Source organism: Hypomesus transpacificus, chromosome 9 (assembly GCF_021917145.1).
Source record: "Hypomesus transpacificus isolate Combined female chromosome 9, fHypTra1, whole genome shotgun sequence".
Lineage (NCBI taxonomy): Eukaryota > Metazoa > Chordata > Actinopteri > Osmeriformes > Osmeridae > Hypomesus > Hypomesus transpacificus.
Genome location: NC_061068.1, coordinates 5,883,195 through 5,901,493, shown reverse-complemented (window position 1 = coordinate 5,901,493; position 18,299 = coordinate 5,883,195). Strand labels below are relative to the sequence as shown.

The 18,299-nt window shown below is 41.5% G+C and overlaps 1 protein-coding gene across 2 annotated transcripts; it reads left to right on the top strand.

Annotated features, from left to right (window-relative positions):
* Positions 1-1,753: 1,753 nt before the first annotated feature.
* gata2a (GATA binding protein 2a) lies at positions 1,754-14,594 on the top strand. Of its 2 annotated transcripts, none has more exons than XM_047024652.1 (7): positions 1,754-2,004; positions 2,950-5,093; positions 5,245-5,663; positions 6,468-7,043; positions 10,028-10,185; positions 12,711-12,836; positions 13,458-14,594. In XM_047024652.1, the coding sequence occupies exons 3-7, from the start codon at positions 5,438-5,440 to the stop codon at positions 13,755-13,757; spliced, it is 1,386 nt and encodes a 461-aa protein (XP_046880608.1). In that variant the 5' UTR covers positions 1,754-2,004; positions 2,950-5,093; positions 5,245-5,437; the 3' UTR covers positions 13,758-14,594. The 2 variants fall into 2 exon arrangements, with proteins under 2 accessions (XP_046880608.1, XP_046880609.1); XM_047024653.1 differs by having other exon boundaries at positions 1,755-2,004; positions 10,040-10,185.
* Positions 14,595-18,299: the final 3,705 nt, after the last annotated feature.

Genomic DNA, 18,299 nt, shown 5'->3' with positions numbered 1-18,299 from the left:
CTGATAACGATTAGGCCATTTATTATCTTCACAGAGAACAAAGATTGCTTAGTGCCGATGAAATATTACCCCCGGTAAAAATCAGAAGAAGAAGAGCCTTGGTATCCAATGCAGCATCCATATAAATATTAAGGCTGAGACAGTTCACGTAACCGTCTTGCAGAACATGTTTATGTTGTAGTCTATATGCATAGCCTAACATGTGGGTTAGGCTGTAACAAAATAAAATATTGCGCCTAAATAATACATAGCCTACCCTACATAAACATTTGTTGGAAGCCTAATCCTAAAAGCTTTATATGACAAGGTTCATAACCTATCAAAATAACAATATGCAAATAGGCCTTACACCTGCTAATAGGCTACTAATAATATATATCATAATATCATGAGTTAGTCTATTTAGTTCTACCCAGAGTTAGATTTTGATTTTAGCAGAGATATATCTTGGTTTCTATTTTAAAACGTGTATTTCTATTTCAATTAGCTAATGTAGCCTAATTTATGGTCTAGGTTTGCGACCCTGGATTTTTGTTTTGTGCTTTTTGTTTAGTGTTGGATTAAGGTTTTGTTGATAGTAACCAATTGTGTTCTAATCTTAACAGAACATTCGATCAGATCGATGTATTTCATGGACTTTCGTTGAGACAACAACTTTTAAATCTGATCAAAATAACAGGCTATTCGGGCCTACATTACGAATTATCACGTTCTCTCTATCATTCGTTGTTTGTTAGGGATATCTTTTGTAGATCTAGGTTTATTTAGACAATATTTTTTAGAATATCAATTTGATAAATTAATTCTCTTTGAAACGAGGACAACCACTGGAAATGTTCGCGTGGCTTTCAGTGGCATTGCACTGATTGCATTCAACTTAATTCAATTAATCCTGTCAGAGTTCACATTTTCTTTAACTAAGCTCTGTTTTCTCTTTTTGTGTGTGTGCACTCTAGGGGACACGAGCCCGGGATGCAGCAGTCCTTGCGCCTTTGCACCTGCCTCGCTTCAGCGGCAGTGCACTAGCCCAGGTCGCGTGCTGGAGATTTTGTGGCTTTGCATGTTTTAAAAGTTTCTGTAAATGTGTGGAACAGGAAAAAACAGGAGGAGGGGTGGTCGATCACAGCGTTCCGAGTTTTTATTCTTTAACACATTAATAAACGCAATGGGTGGGTAAGGAATTCAATCTGATTGAAGTCAGAACTCTCAGTTCATTTAACCTTTTAGACAAGCTACAAAGTAATAAATAGGCCTAACAGTTAGGCTCTACGTCTAAATGACAATTGGTCGAGATAGCCTAAGCACTCAAAATCAGACAGAAAAAGACAAAGATATGTTTGCCTTTACATTGCATGATAGCATTCTCTTATTTCACAAAAGCATTTGTTGTGAACCACATTTATTTAGGCCTATTTATAGCATATAAAAAGGGACTGATATGGTAACTGACATGCCTATTAGCTTGTTGAAACGGAATTCATTAATCTCTGGGCATAAAAGTGACCATCGGTTATGTGGTTTAGGGTTTCTAAGGGACAGTCAACTATATGTTTCAGTTCAATAGCCAATATTTCCAGATATTTCCAGAGTCAAGAAAAACGTACCATCAACGGAAGACAGAGTTGCTATTGGCGCAGCCTTACAGTGCCACAGCTCCTTAGGCCTGTTGGATTTTCTTCTCTCATTTTTTTCTGGGAATAGAAAATAGAACCGCGTGCAAGTTCACTGGGCTGCTGTAACAGCCTTGCTGTCCTACTTCAAGACGGAGCAGCAATCATTTAGCCTTGACACCATCTCAAACAAGCTTCTTCAGGCAGTTGTCCACATCTACCAATTTATCAGAAAACGCAATAAACATACTGTAGGCGAAAGAGAGCCTACATTGAAACACTTTCAACCGAGCTTACTTTTTCAAAGAATAGACTAATTTAACAGCGTTCAGACAGCGCTGCGCGAGACTGTGACCGTTTTGATCAACGCGTTGGCTTCCAGCACAACCACGAAGTAAGTGACACGCAAATGCCGTCAAATGAATAAATGGCCTGTCTTGGATGGTATAACTTTTTGCCTTTATAATCACATTAACAGTCAAACATTTTGGAAATTAAATTAGTCAATAGCATTTAGGTAGACTACTAGCCTGATGCGAAAACGATTGAATTTGTAACCTATGCCGTCACAGTAATAAACTATGATCATATGCATATAAACAAACGTGCATTATCCATCGTAGACTGCACTTTACTTCTTGGTAGTTGGCCTTTGCACAAGACATATGCCTATTAGCCTAGGTATGAGTTAGGGACATATGCGCCATCGGAGTAATGAACGCAGATGTAGCAATGAAACTATGTATTTTATCTTCAATTCTGTTCCATTCGACAATGTATTTTTTTGGTGTCTTGACCAGGCTGCACCAGACTATTACCAACACATACAATTACACCTTTACGAGCATGGGGCGCGTGCGCCAGAATGTGGCATATTGTGACTTTGTCTGTACCTGAAGAGTTAATCACTTTTATTTAGTGAATGTTTAACTCATGTGTTGACCATGGGCACTTGATCAGCCTAAACGTTCGGGAAGTTTTCAATAATTGTATTTAGGCTATTTTTGATCAGTTGGCCTAAGTAATGGGGTAGTGACAAAATGTCATTCAGAGGTAGGCTATTTCTTGACTATATGACCAAATAACTTCCCGTCAAATCATTGTAAATGTTTCCATATCAGTGTAAATACAGTGAAATATGTCTTCACCGCTATTGATCACATTCAGGATGGACCCAATGTGCTTGTGTCTATAGCCCCTCAGCTAGCCCCCTAGCTCGATCTAATTACCCGTGAGTAAGGACAATAATGCTTCAGCTGGTTTGTGTCATTCTCCTCTCACTGGTTCTGCTTATCTTCACAAACCCCTCTGTGACTCTCCCCTCCCCTTCTCCCCTCAGCCTTCATCCCAGAATAATGAAAGCTAAACTATGGAAAAGAGAACAAGCAGGTAGGGAAAGACTATCTTGATTCTTAATAGAACACTGTAATTGCTTTTCTTGCTTAGAATCTATAGCCCATGGAAGGATGGTAGATTCTACTGCTCTGACATGCAGAACCCAAACAGACACATTTCATATTTTTTTCCTCACATTTGATGTATATCATGTAACACGTTGTACCTGTTATCAACCTCTGTGCTTGATGCAGTCAGTGAGGATTTGTGGGCTTCACTCAGGGCAAGGATATCTCCCTATGAGAGACAATGCTGCTGTGTCCTTGAGAGAGAGAAGAATCCAGACCCCACCCACCTACCCCCCTCCAGAACTATCCTTTGTTACACCACAGATACAAATGGGATTAATGAAGGTATAAATTACAGAGGGGTAAATCCTGCTGAGTAATCCATTTGGCAAACATGCAAACAACAATGGGTTGGCTGCTTCCTTAGCCTGACCCACTCTGTAGTCACACTGCCTACAACAACACAGACAGAAACAATTCAATTGTAATGTACATTTTACATTAAGCACAAGTCCATCATCAGGGATAACATAATATCACAAATAGGCCTAAGTTTTTTTCTTTTGTATAAGTGGGCTGTGGATTTTACGAGATCATCTTCAAACATTGTACACTGTTGGAGTTAGATTTGATTAGAGATGTTCTTAGCCTAGTCTTTTTTCTAGTGATAGCCTCGATATTGTATGTGATACTGTGACGTAGGCTACAAGTCACGGCGTCAGAAAGGCGGCTGTCTGGACCCCGAACTCCCTCCAATTATTCCTTGTCAATCACACACACACACACACACACACACGCACACACTCACGCACGCGCGTAGGCTACGAACGCACACACACGTGCGCTCTCACAGGCTGCAGGGGAACATAGCCTACTCAAAATAGAAAATATATTTACATAAATAAAACACAATCGGAATTGAGCAGAAACTTGAACCGATCTAAACCGATGTGGGTATGCCAGTTTATGTTTGGTTTTGAGACCTTCTCTCCACAATGTTTTGACCAATGGACAGGTACAAAATGTTATAAACATGTGTACAGGATTTGGAGCTTACTAACTTCTCTCTATGTGCTGAATTAGATATTTTATGGTTGAGCGTAATTTTTAACAGGGCCTCGCTAATGGTCACCATTTGGTTTTTGAAGGTGAGGTCTCAATCCCATCTCTGCACCACCAAGTGAGCAAGGGGCGCCATTACTATGCAAAATGTGTTTGATCGCTCTGTGTCTGAGACAAAAACAGTTTTCTCAAGAAGAATGTCGTGACTGCTAATTAAGTACAATTAGGCGCTCATGACAATAGCCCCACTTTCAAAGCCATAAAACGCCTCTATTAGGTCTGTATGGAGGTGTTGGAAACAGTGTTTATTTGCATAACAACTTTATATTACAATAAATTCTGGAACTGAATGTTTTAAAGCACATTTAATTATTGGGCATGCTACACTAAAGCTGTCATCATGGATTCATGAATATCACATCATAGAGCAAACTACCAACGGAATCGTATATTAATTTGACAACTATTATGCTCCAAAGGAGAAGAAAACGATTAGGCTAATAGACAGCTTTACCATATGACAGTGTTTTTTTTCTGTGTGCTGGAAGCGCACATAGTAGATCAAATTATTTAAGTGTTAAAATATGTTTTTATTAAGAGTCAATTGCTCATTCAGTAAGTTTCGTGAGAGAGAAAAGCACCCAGAGAAATTACAGCGATGATTGATAAGTCTTTTAGTTTTTCGATGCGGGAAAAAGCTGTTTCAAGTGGGAATTGAAAGAGCTGAGACACACTAGCCAATTGTAACTATGCTGATCCGTGATTGGTGTTGGGAGGTCACTGCTGGACCCCGGCTCCGCCCCGGCTCCCTAGATATGGATACTGGCGCCAGTCGCATCAGGGTACAGCCACATTTCATTAATGAGCGTATGCCTGAGTACCTCACGGAACAGGAGTTTCAGAGGTAGAAGTGTAGAACAGCTGATCGCAATCGTAGATCCAAATTTAAGTGGAAACTATCCTTTCCTATTTTTTTTCACCAGCAGACAACAAAATTACAACGATGATTCCGTGCACTGTAAGTAGTAGCCTATTTTCCTCGTGGCTAAATGTATGACATCTATAGGCTAATCATTACGCTGGTAATTATAGGCTATGTTAGTGGATTAAATGACAATATAATTATCTAGTGTGGGGCAAAAAATGTTAACCATTTTTTTCTGTTGTAGGTGTCATTGAGTACGATCCACGGACTTTGTATCTGAAACAAATACAACAGCAGGAGAGAGCCAGTGAAAGTACCGAAACTATTCTTAGTAGCCTACTGACTGGGCTGACTTCTTTGGACTGAAACGTGCCCTTTTGGAGACAACGTGTTTATTTTTTGGAAGCAGAGATTAGAATATTGAGGAAGACCGAACCATGGAAGTAGCAGCTGACCAGTCTCGGTGGATGGCGCATCACCACGCCGTGCTGAACGGTCAGCACCCGGACTCTCATCACCACGGCCTGACCCACAACTACATGGAGCCCATGGCGCCGCTGCTGCCCCAGGACGAAGTGGACATGTTTTTAAATCATTTGGACTCTCAAGGAAATCCCTACTATACCAACTCTAGGGCCAGAGTCACGTACAGTCCTGCACATGGTAAGACGCATAGCCTTCTTTCTCCGTATGAATTTACGATGCGTTTTAGATAGTGGGCTTCACAGGCCTCTATCTATGAAGTGAAGATCATCAGAGCTATAACTAGATATTGTGCATAATGGGTGTAGACTGATACAAAGCTTACAGTTTTCGTTGCGCATGCTAACTAAATACAAGCTTTTCAGTCATGTTCCTTCAGTCGCAGCCTTGTTTAGATATGCTCGAATTTTACAAGCACTAATGAATTGAAAAAAAGTATAGGCTAATTATAGGCCTAGACTGTTTTACCAAACCAAATATTCAACCATAAATGCATTGTCTGTCCATACTTAAACATCATATTTTAGCTGTAGCCCAGGAATTTCTAGCAAATGACAGCTTGAGAAAGGGAAGTATGTCATTTAACCCCTCTCTATTGGGGCAGGGGTTTCAAGAGGGAGGGAGAGAGGCACTTCCCGGATACAGCCTAAATAAAACCCGAAAAATTACTAATAACAATCTCTTGTCTGTGAGTCGAACAGGCGCAATGACAAGAAATGGCCGGCAACGGCCTTCTTTCTCATTGAGCATTCTATTCTTCCAAGGTTTTGCATCTGCTAGATGGCCTGTATTTTACAGAGAATTTTTGTCAAAAAAATCGATGTAAACGTCTATATTTAAAGAAATTGCTTTCAGTATTGGAATTTAATGTCGAGTTCAATTAGGTTGGAGTGTTGTATCAACAGGTGAGAATTTATTGCATTTTAAGCATTGGCAAATTTGAGCCCGCGTAACTTAATTCGCATTTTGACTTTTTGTTTCAAGCTCGACTTTCTGGAAATCAAGTTTGTCGACCACACCTCATCCACAGCCCGGGCATTTCGTGGCTGGACCCTGGAAAAGCGGCTCTCACTGCTGCCCACCACCATAACGCATGGGCGGTCAGCCACTTCGGCAAACCTGGACTGCACCCTGCTACTTCAGGCTATACCTGCAGCAGTAGTTCCAGCACAGCCCCGGTGTCGTCGCTCACCCCAGCGTCCCACTCCAGCCCACATCTCTATAGTTTTCCTCCCACGCCTCCCAAAGACGTATCTCCAGACCCTGGCCCTACATCTCCAATCTCCACCTCAACTCGAATGGATGAAAAAGAGTCTATCAAGTACCAAGTGACTCTAACGGATGGAATGAAAATGGAGAACTGCAGTCCCCTACGCAGCAGCCTAGTCTCTATGAATGCCCAAACTCCAGCAACTCACCATCCTATCCCGACATACCCAGCATATACTCTCCCAACACCACACGATTATGGTGGCAGTCTTTTCCACCCCGGGAGCCTGCTGGGTGGATCCTCGTCCAGCTTTACGCCGAAGTGTAAAAGCAAAGCCCGGTCATGCTCAGGTGAGTTTCATATGTCTGTTTGTAAAGAAGGAGTTCATTCGTAGACTCACTGATTTCTAATGTCACAACGTTGTACTATATACTTAAAATAACAGTATATACCTACATTTATTGGACGGCGCTATTGTCTGAACAATTTAGCCACATATAGGTCGGTTTATTTGCCCGCAGCTTTTCTTTCGGCCAAACCAGTCCTGGCTGCTCTTATCTCAGTCAGATCGCATTCGTCATCACTTGTAAACATCATCCACTTAAAAGGATCATTTAGGGGGAATTTAACATGAAACGGCTAATCAGGGTCACCGATTAGGCTTCGAACTCAAATATTCAACATGATTCAACCATTTAACAGGAGAGATGATTAAAGTTAAACAGTCAAAATAATTATAAATTTAAATTGGACAGTAAGTCAAAGTTTTATGCGACCTAACTTTCAAAAGGCTACTAACTGTTCAGATATCAGGCAAATGTTTATACAATGTAGCGTATGGACCTATTTTTCAAACGGAAATTCAAGTGAATTTTATGTAAACACTTCTAGTCAGAAGCTGTGTGGTTCTAATGTTTTTGAGGGAGAGTCTTTATATATTTGTTGTCATTAATACATTCAGTTACCGTGATTCCCTGGCATTTAGTCTGCCTTTGGACACCTAGGCTTTGCTTTCGCTTGTCTGCTTAGGCTTGTTTTCTTTCAAATATGGCCTTTATTGCTTAAAATGCAGGAGTCACGACGCCCTGGCTCCTGCCATATCCTGTATACCTCTCAGCGAACAAATCACGACCTCCACCCCCGCCCGCTGTTTGCCCCAATACTAACAAAGCACCGTCGGGACGCACCGTCACAGGCGACAGAGCCCTGCTGTTTGTGTTTTTAAGTATGGCCTTGGTCCAGCCCACTGAAATGCCGAGAAAAAATGTAGCCCAGAGAAGACTACCCCAGATGAAAGGATAACTTTTCAGCACTATTGGTACTAATGTAGGTCTTGTCAATAATATTGAATAATAGAAAAAGTGAATTTCCTTATAAGATGGTTAGCAGCATATTCATAATGATTTCTCAGTGTTTTTTCATTTAGTTGAAATTAGGTAACCTAATTGACGGCCAGCAAGAAGATATCTGCCAGCATTGTTTATAAGAGAAAACAAAGCAAAAACTAAAGTCTTTAAATATCTTGACGTTAAGATAATAAATGATAAGCAAATATTAGGATGATCTGTCATCAATATTACATGTCGTATTGTGTAACAAAAAAAAGGATAGGTTGTTTTATCCACATCTCCATGAGTTCGACCTGGCAATGTGTATGCCTTTTTATCTCACACGTCCTCCTTTAGTGATGGTAGATTAAGTTTAGAACCATGATTTTACTGTGTGGCTTGGGTTTGATGCCTGGTTGGTCAGAATAGTAATAATAAACAAAAACGGGCTGTCCAGCTATCGGGTTACAGAAGCAATATTTAATCCAATTCATATCAGAACATCCTGTTTGGGTGGATTTTCAGTGCAATAAAAAAAAGGCATATTCCTAATCAATACATTTTCACAAGTTCTGTTTAACAAGGGGAGTATGTTTAATTTAAATAACATTTTCCTCAATTATAAAATAAATAAATGTCATACCTGTCATGAAACAAGCTTTTTATCTATCAGACCTCATAAAGTCCAGTGCCATTAGCTGTGATTGATTGTTGTATAAAATGCCACAATGACACTTCGGCAGTCAGCACACCTTGTGTGGTTTCCTGTTTTACTAACCTCAAACCAGCTTGACTTGCTTACATTCAAGCCTTCATTCTCAAAAGGGAGTGTTTCTGACTCTCTCACTCACTCTCTTCATTAGTCTTGTGGGAACTGCAATGCTCTTCAAACCTTTACATTTTCATGGACAATACAGTGCAACACATGAAAGTCACTGCTTTTGCAATTTATAGAGGATTTTGCACTGATATTGCTACTACAGTGCCATCCATAAAGAGGTAGAGAGAGGGCGTGCCTGAGAAAGAGGGGCGAGTTACAGACTTCAGCATGAACATCAAAACGGAACATTGGCTTTGTACAAACCTGACCCCTTTTTTAAGTTTGGGTGGGACGGTGGGTGTCGCTGACATTATAATAGGAATAAAGGACTGGGCTCTGGGGAGAGGGATACATGAATTAAACAAGGCTGTTTTGGTTTGTTTCGCAACAACCCATTTGAGACTGCGCATATTAACTAAGTGAAACCTGGGAGAGCCAAGTGGGAACGCCCACCATTTTCATACCTGACTTAAAATGTCTAAATAAGCTTAAAGGTGATAAAGACACCGCCTTGTGCCCAACAGAGGTCTATGCCTTGAATGTGGTGGTCACAATGGAGCGCAACAGATATACAACAACATAGGCTGTCCTACAATACCCCCAACAATATAAGGGTATTGTAAGACAATTCATGACGCAATTTTAAAGCAAAACAACCTAAAGTATGAGTTTATCAGCAACATGAGGGCCACATATTTGTTAGAGACCACAGTGTGGCCTGGTAAACATTCAAAACTACTTCCACACACTTCCTCTCATGTTTTCTATCTCGCTAATGAATTATGAAGCTCTAATTTGATGGTGTGTCTCATTCCTCTCGTTGGACACCTCTGGACACGTTCTGGCAGCCTCTGGGTTTCCCACCCTGGATCAGTTTACATAGAGGTGTCTGTGTCCATGGCGATCCGCTACACACAGAGGAGCACCAATGACAGTCATATGGATTGCTCTTGGCCTGTAAACCTGTACTGTGCGCATAAGTGCAGTGTCGCATCCCTACAGGGGAGCGCTGACTCATATTACATTCCTAATGAAGTGTGGTCTCTTTATTTCATGTTAATTGATGCCCCAGCAGTTTTATTCAGATCAGGCCGTTAGTCTTACATGCATGAATCAAATACTGTGTCTTTCAACAGAGTCTGAACTTTTTAATTATATAAATGTCCCTTTGTCTTTCCTCCACTTGAATTCTACTCAGAGGGGCGTGAGTGCGTTAACTGTGGAGCCACCTCCACACCCCTATGGCGTCGTGATGGGACAGGGCACTACCTGTGCAATGCCTGCGGCCTGTATCACAAGATGAATGGCCAGAATCGACCCCTCATCAAACCCAAGCGCAGACTGGTGAGTTTTAGCTCTCTCTCTCTCTACCTCCCCATCTGAGAAAGGGTCTTAAATAAGAGCACAAAGCAGATGCTGCCTGCACAATTCCAGGAAAGTTATATTTTCCCTATGATCTTCCTGGAATTGTTTGTCCCTCTCACCCCCTGGTGATCCCCTGCACAGCCTGTGACAATACTGCTACTATTGCCATTGTTACTGCTATCATTATTGCTAGTACTTCTGATACTGTCACTGATACCAATGCCCAATACTGCTTAGTTATCACTAGACTTGAGTGAATAAACAAACTACTGCTACACGCTCAGCATTTTATGACTCCATGCTAATGATCTCCTAAGTATTTGTTAGGTTTTACTTCATGGTTGGGCTCTACCATTTTTTTAAATACATTTTACACGTCTTACTCAGGTATAATTTTTTTTTAAACATTCTAGATGGATTTTTGAAGATTCTTTGGAAGATTCTCACATTTAAAACATTTGAATATTTTAATTAAAATGGGGATGGAGGATTTAAATATTTGCTATAATTTTAAATTGTTGGCTAGGCAGGCTACCCTATGTATGGCAGTTTATTTTGCAGCCCACCCTTAAATGTAATATTGATCCTGATTGGCTTGATCCTGAGCTGCATGTATTTTCGTAATGTATGTAATTACGTGCCGACCCAAACTTTCCATTGCATTAGGGTACGAGACAGTAGTCTTTAATCATGTTTAAAACATAATCTACACCAATCCTATCCTACATTCATATTAATCACTTTATCGTAGGCTATATTCAATGAAATTGAAACAAATTGCTAGGCCTATATTTTATTTAATCATTTCAAAGCTTTTGAAGCAGTGTCAAGAATAGGCTACATTATGAGGCAAGCAAAGCATACGCCTTATAGGCCTGAATACATTCTGAAATGTTATTAAACGACACATTTATAATTATATTAATGGCACTGTTTTATCGGAGTCCGATCCCTCGATAGGATTGAGAACTTTCTCTGTTTACAAGAGAGAAAAAAATATATCCAAGAGCTTTTTGCCTTTTACCTTAGTAGCATAACTTATTCGATTTATCGTCATGCTTGTAGGGTGCTTTGGTGTCATTTAGCATCTTGTTGCGAATTAACACGTAGCCTAGCATTTCCCCACTCGCTGAGCCTTGTTCTCCGATGAAGTCCATAACATTTTCCATGGGTTCTGTGGCTGCAGCTTTGCATTTTCAGCTGAAGTGTTTTCAGAGTTCTGTTCAAAGGGCATCCAGTTGTTTCCTATCCGGATATCTGTCCGGGCCCGATAAGGAAGCTCGGCTCCCGGGTGTTTCCTCCTTCAACAAACCCCGCTGCATTTTGTATGGCCCCGGCAGGCCAGACGTTGACATACTGTACTGTAAAGCGATTATCACAACACTGTAGGACCCAGTTATGTGTGGCGAGAGAGAGAGAGAGCAAGCGAGCGAGAGAGCGAGAGAGAGAGCGAGAGAGAGAGAGAGAGAGAGAGAGAGAGAGAGAGAGAGAGAGAGAGAGAGAGAGAGAGAGAGAGAGAGAGAGAGAGAGAGAGAGAGAGAGAGAGAGAGAGAACGCGAGGGGAAGGGATGGCGACAGTGGGGATTGGAAAATAAATGGATTTATGTTCTTGGTCGCTTGTTTGTCATGCTCGGTTGGCAGTGGCACAATCTATGTGTGTCGGAATGCGGAGTGTTTTTGTTGTCTGTTGCTGTTGCTGTTAAATGTCTGCAGTTTGCATCATTGCTTTTCTAAGACCATGAAGCAATTGTATAAACCTGAAATTGATTAAAATATAAAAATAGGGTTATTGCGTGAGCCCCTAAACGTTTCTTAGTTTGTGTAAAAAAATCGATCCGTAATGGTCACACGTGGCTTGATTGTGTGCAGGCCGGACACTAGGCCTACATCCAGGGTCGTGAGATTCTCAAGATCTTTGGCAATTATCCTGCAATGACAACATAAACTATTAATGTCACCCATCAAACGCATTTCAATTGAATGCAATAGCCTATGGCAGGAATGACTGTTAAGAGACAAACAGTGTATACGAAATGAAAGTTGTGAGCCTATAAATATCAATGATATATTCAATCGAATCAATAGAGGCAAATCCCTTTAAGTAATTTAAAGAGTAACTGGGACTATAGTTTCGATCTGCTTTATTTGCGAAAAGCCTCGAAAAGACATGTGACACATGCCGTAACCATTTTACACATATACGACTATATAATTTTACCAAATAAAATAAAGCATGTACTTAAGAAGGTAGTTTATTACACACAATGTATTGAATAATTTAAATTGTGAAAATAGATTTAATACTTTTAAATTAGTAAAAACGTACCACTTCTTAACGACATTACAATGTGACAATTTTCTTAGGTTAGACGGTCATGGGTTTTCATGTCAATTGTATTTATGTCAAGTTCACTGTGTTGACCTTCTCAAACATAATGATCCAATTCAGCTAAACAATTCAATAGATTTATTCATAATGTTTTAACATAATGCGTTTCTTCCAGTCTGCTGCAAGACGAGCTGGCACCTGCTGCGCTAACTGTCAGACAACCACCACCACTCTTTGGAGGCGCAACGGCAATGGCGACCCGGTGTGCAACGCCTGCGGGCTCTACTACAAACTGCATAACGTAAGTAGCTTAACAGCGTTGTTAGAATCTTTGGGTCGAGCTGGTCAAGTGGGCGGACAGCTTGCATCGATTTAGGACAGAGGGAGAGAGACCGAAAGTGAGGAGCCAGATTTCCCTGTCAAGCAGAATAGCCAGTCGTTTTTTCTTATTATTAATGCATCTTTGTTTCAATGGTGGGCGTTACTCCCGGGAGACGATGGAGGGTGGGACTGTCATTTAGTGCAAAAGCGTCAGTTACACTGATGCGAACTAGTCTGAAAGACCTTTCTGGTTCAGCGTGGCTCATCGCCTTGATGGTAACATTTGATTTGAAACGAGACAAAGCAGTCACACAAATCACACAAGAATAGATAGACATTTCTTGAGACTTTTGTTTTTCCAGATTTAAATTCATTATATTTTCTTTGACTTGTTAAGCATTTTAATAGAGCTAAGTGAGTTACAGTTCAATTGTTGACTTGAATTTGGGTTGTATTATTTTGTGTTGAATATATAAATGAAAATGAAAAACAAGAATGAGAGTGCTAAATGCTCGAATGGACCAAGGCATTGCATTCTTATGTACTACATGTCTGTTTGGTTTCTCTGTGAGTAATAGCTCAGCACCTCTGCTTTCTCTAGGTTAACAGGCCTCTGACCATGAAGAAGGAGGGTATTCAGACCCGCAACCGCAAGATGTCCAGCAAGTCCAAGAGAAGCAAGCGGGCTGGAGATGGTTTTGATGAGCTTTCAAAATGCATGCACGACAAGTCTTCACCCTTCGGCGGTCCCCCTGGCTTGGCTAGTCACATGACCCATATGAGCCACCTAACCCCCTTCAGCCATTCAGGACACATGCTGCCCACGCCCACGCCCATCCATCCCTCCTTTGCCCACCCCCACCACACAAGTCGGTCGCCAGCCTGGGCTGAACCCCACTGAAGCTCTCCCAGAGCCTCCCTCCCTCCCTTATCACAGGCCCTTCACCAGCATCTCCACCAGTGTCAGATCTCCACAGGGCAGGAGCTGGGATGCCTTACGTGCGGCTTCATGTGGAAAGACTGCGAGTAGAGGACTTTTTGTGTCTCACATGACCTTGTTGAGAGAATTTTGAAAAGGACAACAACTTTATCACGTCTCTGTCAAGAGAGAAAAAGAGAGTTTCTCACCTCGAGTGTGTTGGTGTCTGAGCCTGATGGGCGTGAATGGGGACACTCATAGTTGTTCGGCCTTTTTTGTACTTTGTCACTTTGGTACCCCTGTGTCCACCATCCTGTGAAAGAGAAGACTACAAGAGGTTCCACAACCACTGCTTTCACCTCCTAGACCTCCAAATTGTACTGAGACCCTCCTATCCTCCCTGCCTCTCTCTTATCCCCCCTGCCTCCATCAATGGCTGCTGTGGACAGACTGTGTAGTGTTGTGGCCGATCAAGACGTCTGGACCCAACCACCCACCGTGGACCCAACCACATGCTGGATAAAACCCCAAGAACCTGGTCACCTGTTTTTAATGGACTTTGATGGAAAAATGACACAAGGAAATAGAATGTTTATAAATGCTCAATTGCTATTATTGTTGTTATAATTGATGTTATAATTATTATGATAACTTATTTTCACTTTTTTGCTTTCTTCAAAGACACATTGATTTTAATGTCATTGTTATTACATAACAGAAAAAACTGACCTATCTTAGACAAGTTGTTCCTGAGCTGTACGTTTTTATCATTTTTTCCATCTCATAAAATAAAAGAAATAAAGTTTAATACTAAATTAATTAATGTATCTGTGTCACCAATATATATATATATATTATATACCTCTTCATGCAAAACTTGTCATAGTTCAGTTCAAGATTATTTAAAATCTTTCAATGCAAGATGCTCTAACACACACACACACACACACACACACACACACACACACACACACACACACACACACACACATAACTAGTCACACACACACCCACACACCCACACACACACACACACATGATCGCACAATCAAAATAAGTTCAACCTTAAATGAAGAATACTCTATTCTTGAATCTAAATTTCAGTGATATCAGATGTAATGAAGCCAGCTCTGTGATCTCAAAAGCGCAGAAATGGTTTTGTTTCAGCTCCTCCCCTGTGTGATGTGGTGTTTATAGAAGGCCTCTTTGTGGAGCCTAGTCCTCAGGGTGCACCACTCTGACCCAGACAGCAGGCTCCAAAGTCGGGGTGAACAGAGGGCCCTGACGTCACACACGCATACACACACACATGCATACACACACACACACAACCATCCACATGCATACACACACACAAGCATAGACATGACTAAAGACAATGACACTTCTCCAAGTGCACACACTACAGTTCTTATCTTGTTACATCCCTCCTCTCAAACATACGCAAGCACATGTGTACTGGACACATTAGCGTAACATTTATTTTAACTTAATTTATCCGTCCCTTGCAGCCTTTCCCATTCCTCCCGTCCTTCTGCCCTGCCTCTTCCAGAATGCCCCTCTCAGGGCTGTGGCGATGGGAGTGAGAGGAAGGACAGCAGGTCTTTAGTGGCAGAGAAAAGAGGAAGGAAAGGCAATCAGGCAACCCATGAGCAAACACGTGGGGGGCTGTTTGGACCCCTCACACACAGATGTGCTCACAGCTGAAGGCTGCAGGAAACAGCTCTCTCGCTCTCTCTCTCTTTTTCCTTCTCTCTCATTCTCCCTTTAGGTAAATTGAAGGACCTGAGGACACCATCATCAGAGTCAGCTCTGTAAGTCTGGCCAATTCAGGCCAGTTTAAGGTCATCATTATAGCCCTTACACAACAGTAACCCAAATCAGAACTGCAACTCCTCCCTATTCCCAGTGCCTTATTTGTCTACAGATCAAAACTGTCCCTGGCAATACGATAGATGTTTTCTCAGGAGGTTGATTTGTTTGTCTAAAGCAAAAAAACAGCTCTGCATCAGTGAATTTATATCAGTGAACATGATACTACAGCACTAGCAAAACTTTTTGGAAAAATAACCTGTGTTCAACTAACAACAAGGGATTGCCTAATTTCAAATCACTCAAAATTACCTTCACTGAGAAATTTACTTCAGCCAATGCTTGTCAGTTTTCAATCAGAATGGTCCTTTGCTGCATGCCATTAGCAGCGTGTTTGAGTGTCAGTACTGAGAGTTCACGGTTCTCGACTAGGCCACCCTGGACTCAATGCAGCATGGCTCTTCTTGGCGTGGCTCCCAGAGCCTAAGAGGGCCAGCCCTCTATGAGGCCCGCCACTAGGAAGGAGGGGACCTCCCAAAAATAATACAGCAGCCTGCTAGTGCCTGGGAGCTGAGACAGGAAGAGAGAAACTCTGGTTTACTCAGAGGGAGAGGGACTTATAGCTGCTGCTACCCACTTAGAGATGCTCAGAGCTAGCTCTGCCTCAGGTCCATCTAATGGACTGGCTATGTATCACATTATTGTAATTAAGGAGGGAGATGCTTCTGCCAGAATGGAACCACGTGACACTTGACATAAATTGTTATAACTTCCACTGATCACATACTGTTGTATGACACATCAAGGAACAAAATATGCAACCATGAAAGATTATATTACTGAATGTTACAAGAAAGGTCATAAACCATAGCTATATACAGGAGATGAAAAGACCTTGAAGGTTTATGATTCCTAAACCCTGGACTTCAAGTACCATCTCTCCCTCCCCACTCTCCGTAACACTGTCATCCTTTCTTTTTTATTCTTCTCCCCTCTCCATACCGCCCACTCCCACTCTTTCTTCATCTCTCACTCCCTTCACGTATTTGTTTTTTCATCAAATTGAATTAGCAAAATCAGAAGTTACCAAGATCCTCCCCTCTCAAAGTGGGGTTGGAAAGAGACAGACATGAAAGATGAAAGGAAGTTCAGCATAATTCACAAAGACAGATTTCTTGGCATGTAGCCTACTGAATGTACCATACCGTATGCTTTACATGTTCCTAAATAAATTGTATCTCTGTGTCTATGTATATCCATGTCCATATCTGTGGCTGTTTAAAGCAAGTTAAAACCAGGTTCCACATCAAGTCATCGTTTAGATATGTGATCTTAGCTCATAGGTAAACTTCCTCTCTCTGGGAGGATTCATAGAAAGACTGTCCCTTGACAATTAAGGCCTGGGGTGTTGTCATCATCCCTATGACACAGAACATCCCCAAATACACAAATACTCTCACCAGTTCCTCATCAGTGTGCATATCAAACTTTGGTGGAATGTACAGCATTGAGTTTTTGTAAAATAACCCTGAAAACAACATTGTGACCAATCAGATCCAGCACATTTTACTATTAGTCACAAATCAGTCGTTCAAACGTTTAACTATCTTCTGCATACCACAGGCTTCTTGTCAGATTCCCCCCTCAGAGCCGGCCCCCCTCCCTGCTCTCATTCTTCTTTACCATTAGACCCACTTTTAAAAGGCCTATGGTTACAGCTGCACTTCAAGCATGGCTGCGCCCTAATTTTTCCAAGCACCAATGAAAAAAAGAAAAACAGGAAGTGAAAAGTTTAAACAGGAAATACTTACACAGTATTATTAAGACCAATTGAGGCTAAAAAATCTGACATACTGTAGATGGGCAGAAACGATTGACGAGAACTGGGGTATAAATATAAAGCTACACAGTAATGCTTTTGCATTAAATTAGTGTGCATAGAGTACTGTAAATGGAAGCAGAGAAGTGAGAGAAGGAACCGAGAGAAAGTGTTTCACATCATTCATAAGTGGTTTGGGTAGGGGCTCAACAATTGCTACATGTTGTGGTTTTTAAACAGAGTAGAATAAAAACTTGTAAAGTGATGTGTTGTTGAGTGCATTGAAATTCAACGCTTTGTAGCCTGTGTGTTGTACTCCCCGATGATTATCCTCTCAAACACACTTTTGCAGATCAACAAACCCACACAGTGCAGATGAAGATGTTATTGCTCTGCTAAAATGCGTGGATCATTCTGTTTTATCACAATCCCTGTTAAAATGTGTCTGGAAAACCTAACGTTATTCTAGCTCTCTAATCACATGAACTTGCTTCAGTTCAAACTATTAAGACTATTAAGAATTAGCATCAGTCATCCAAACGTTTTCATTCGGCTCCATTCATGCATACCCAGCTAGAGCGTAGAATGTCATCCAGGTGGCAGCGGGTGTCTCTGGGCGAGGACAAGCAGGACACCGCACCCTCGCCTTGATCCCAGAGAAAATTAGGTCAGGCCCCAGCCCACCTGGGAAAGACAGCATTCACAGTGTTCACCTGGGACAGGTAGTATTCAGGTACCATTCAGGCATCGTTCAGGCCTTGTTGAGGCCCTGCTGTTCCTCTGTAAGGCAGACAAATTCATCCCCACTGTCTGTGGACAAACGAGCCCATTCATCCAAAGCTCCCATTTTCAAACCAGGGGGCAAGTACTGTACTAATGCTTGGGGAGGGCTC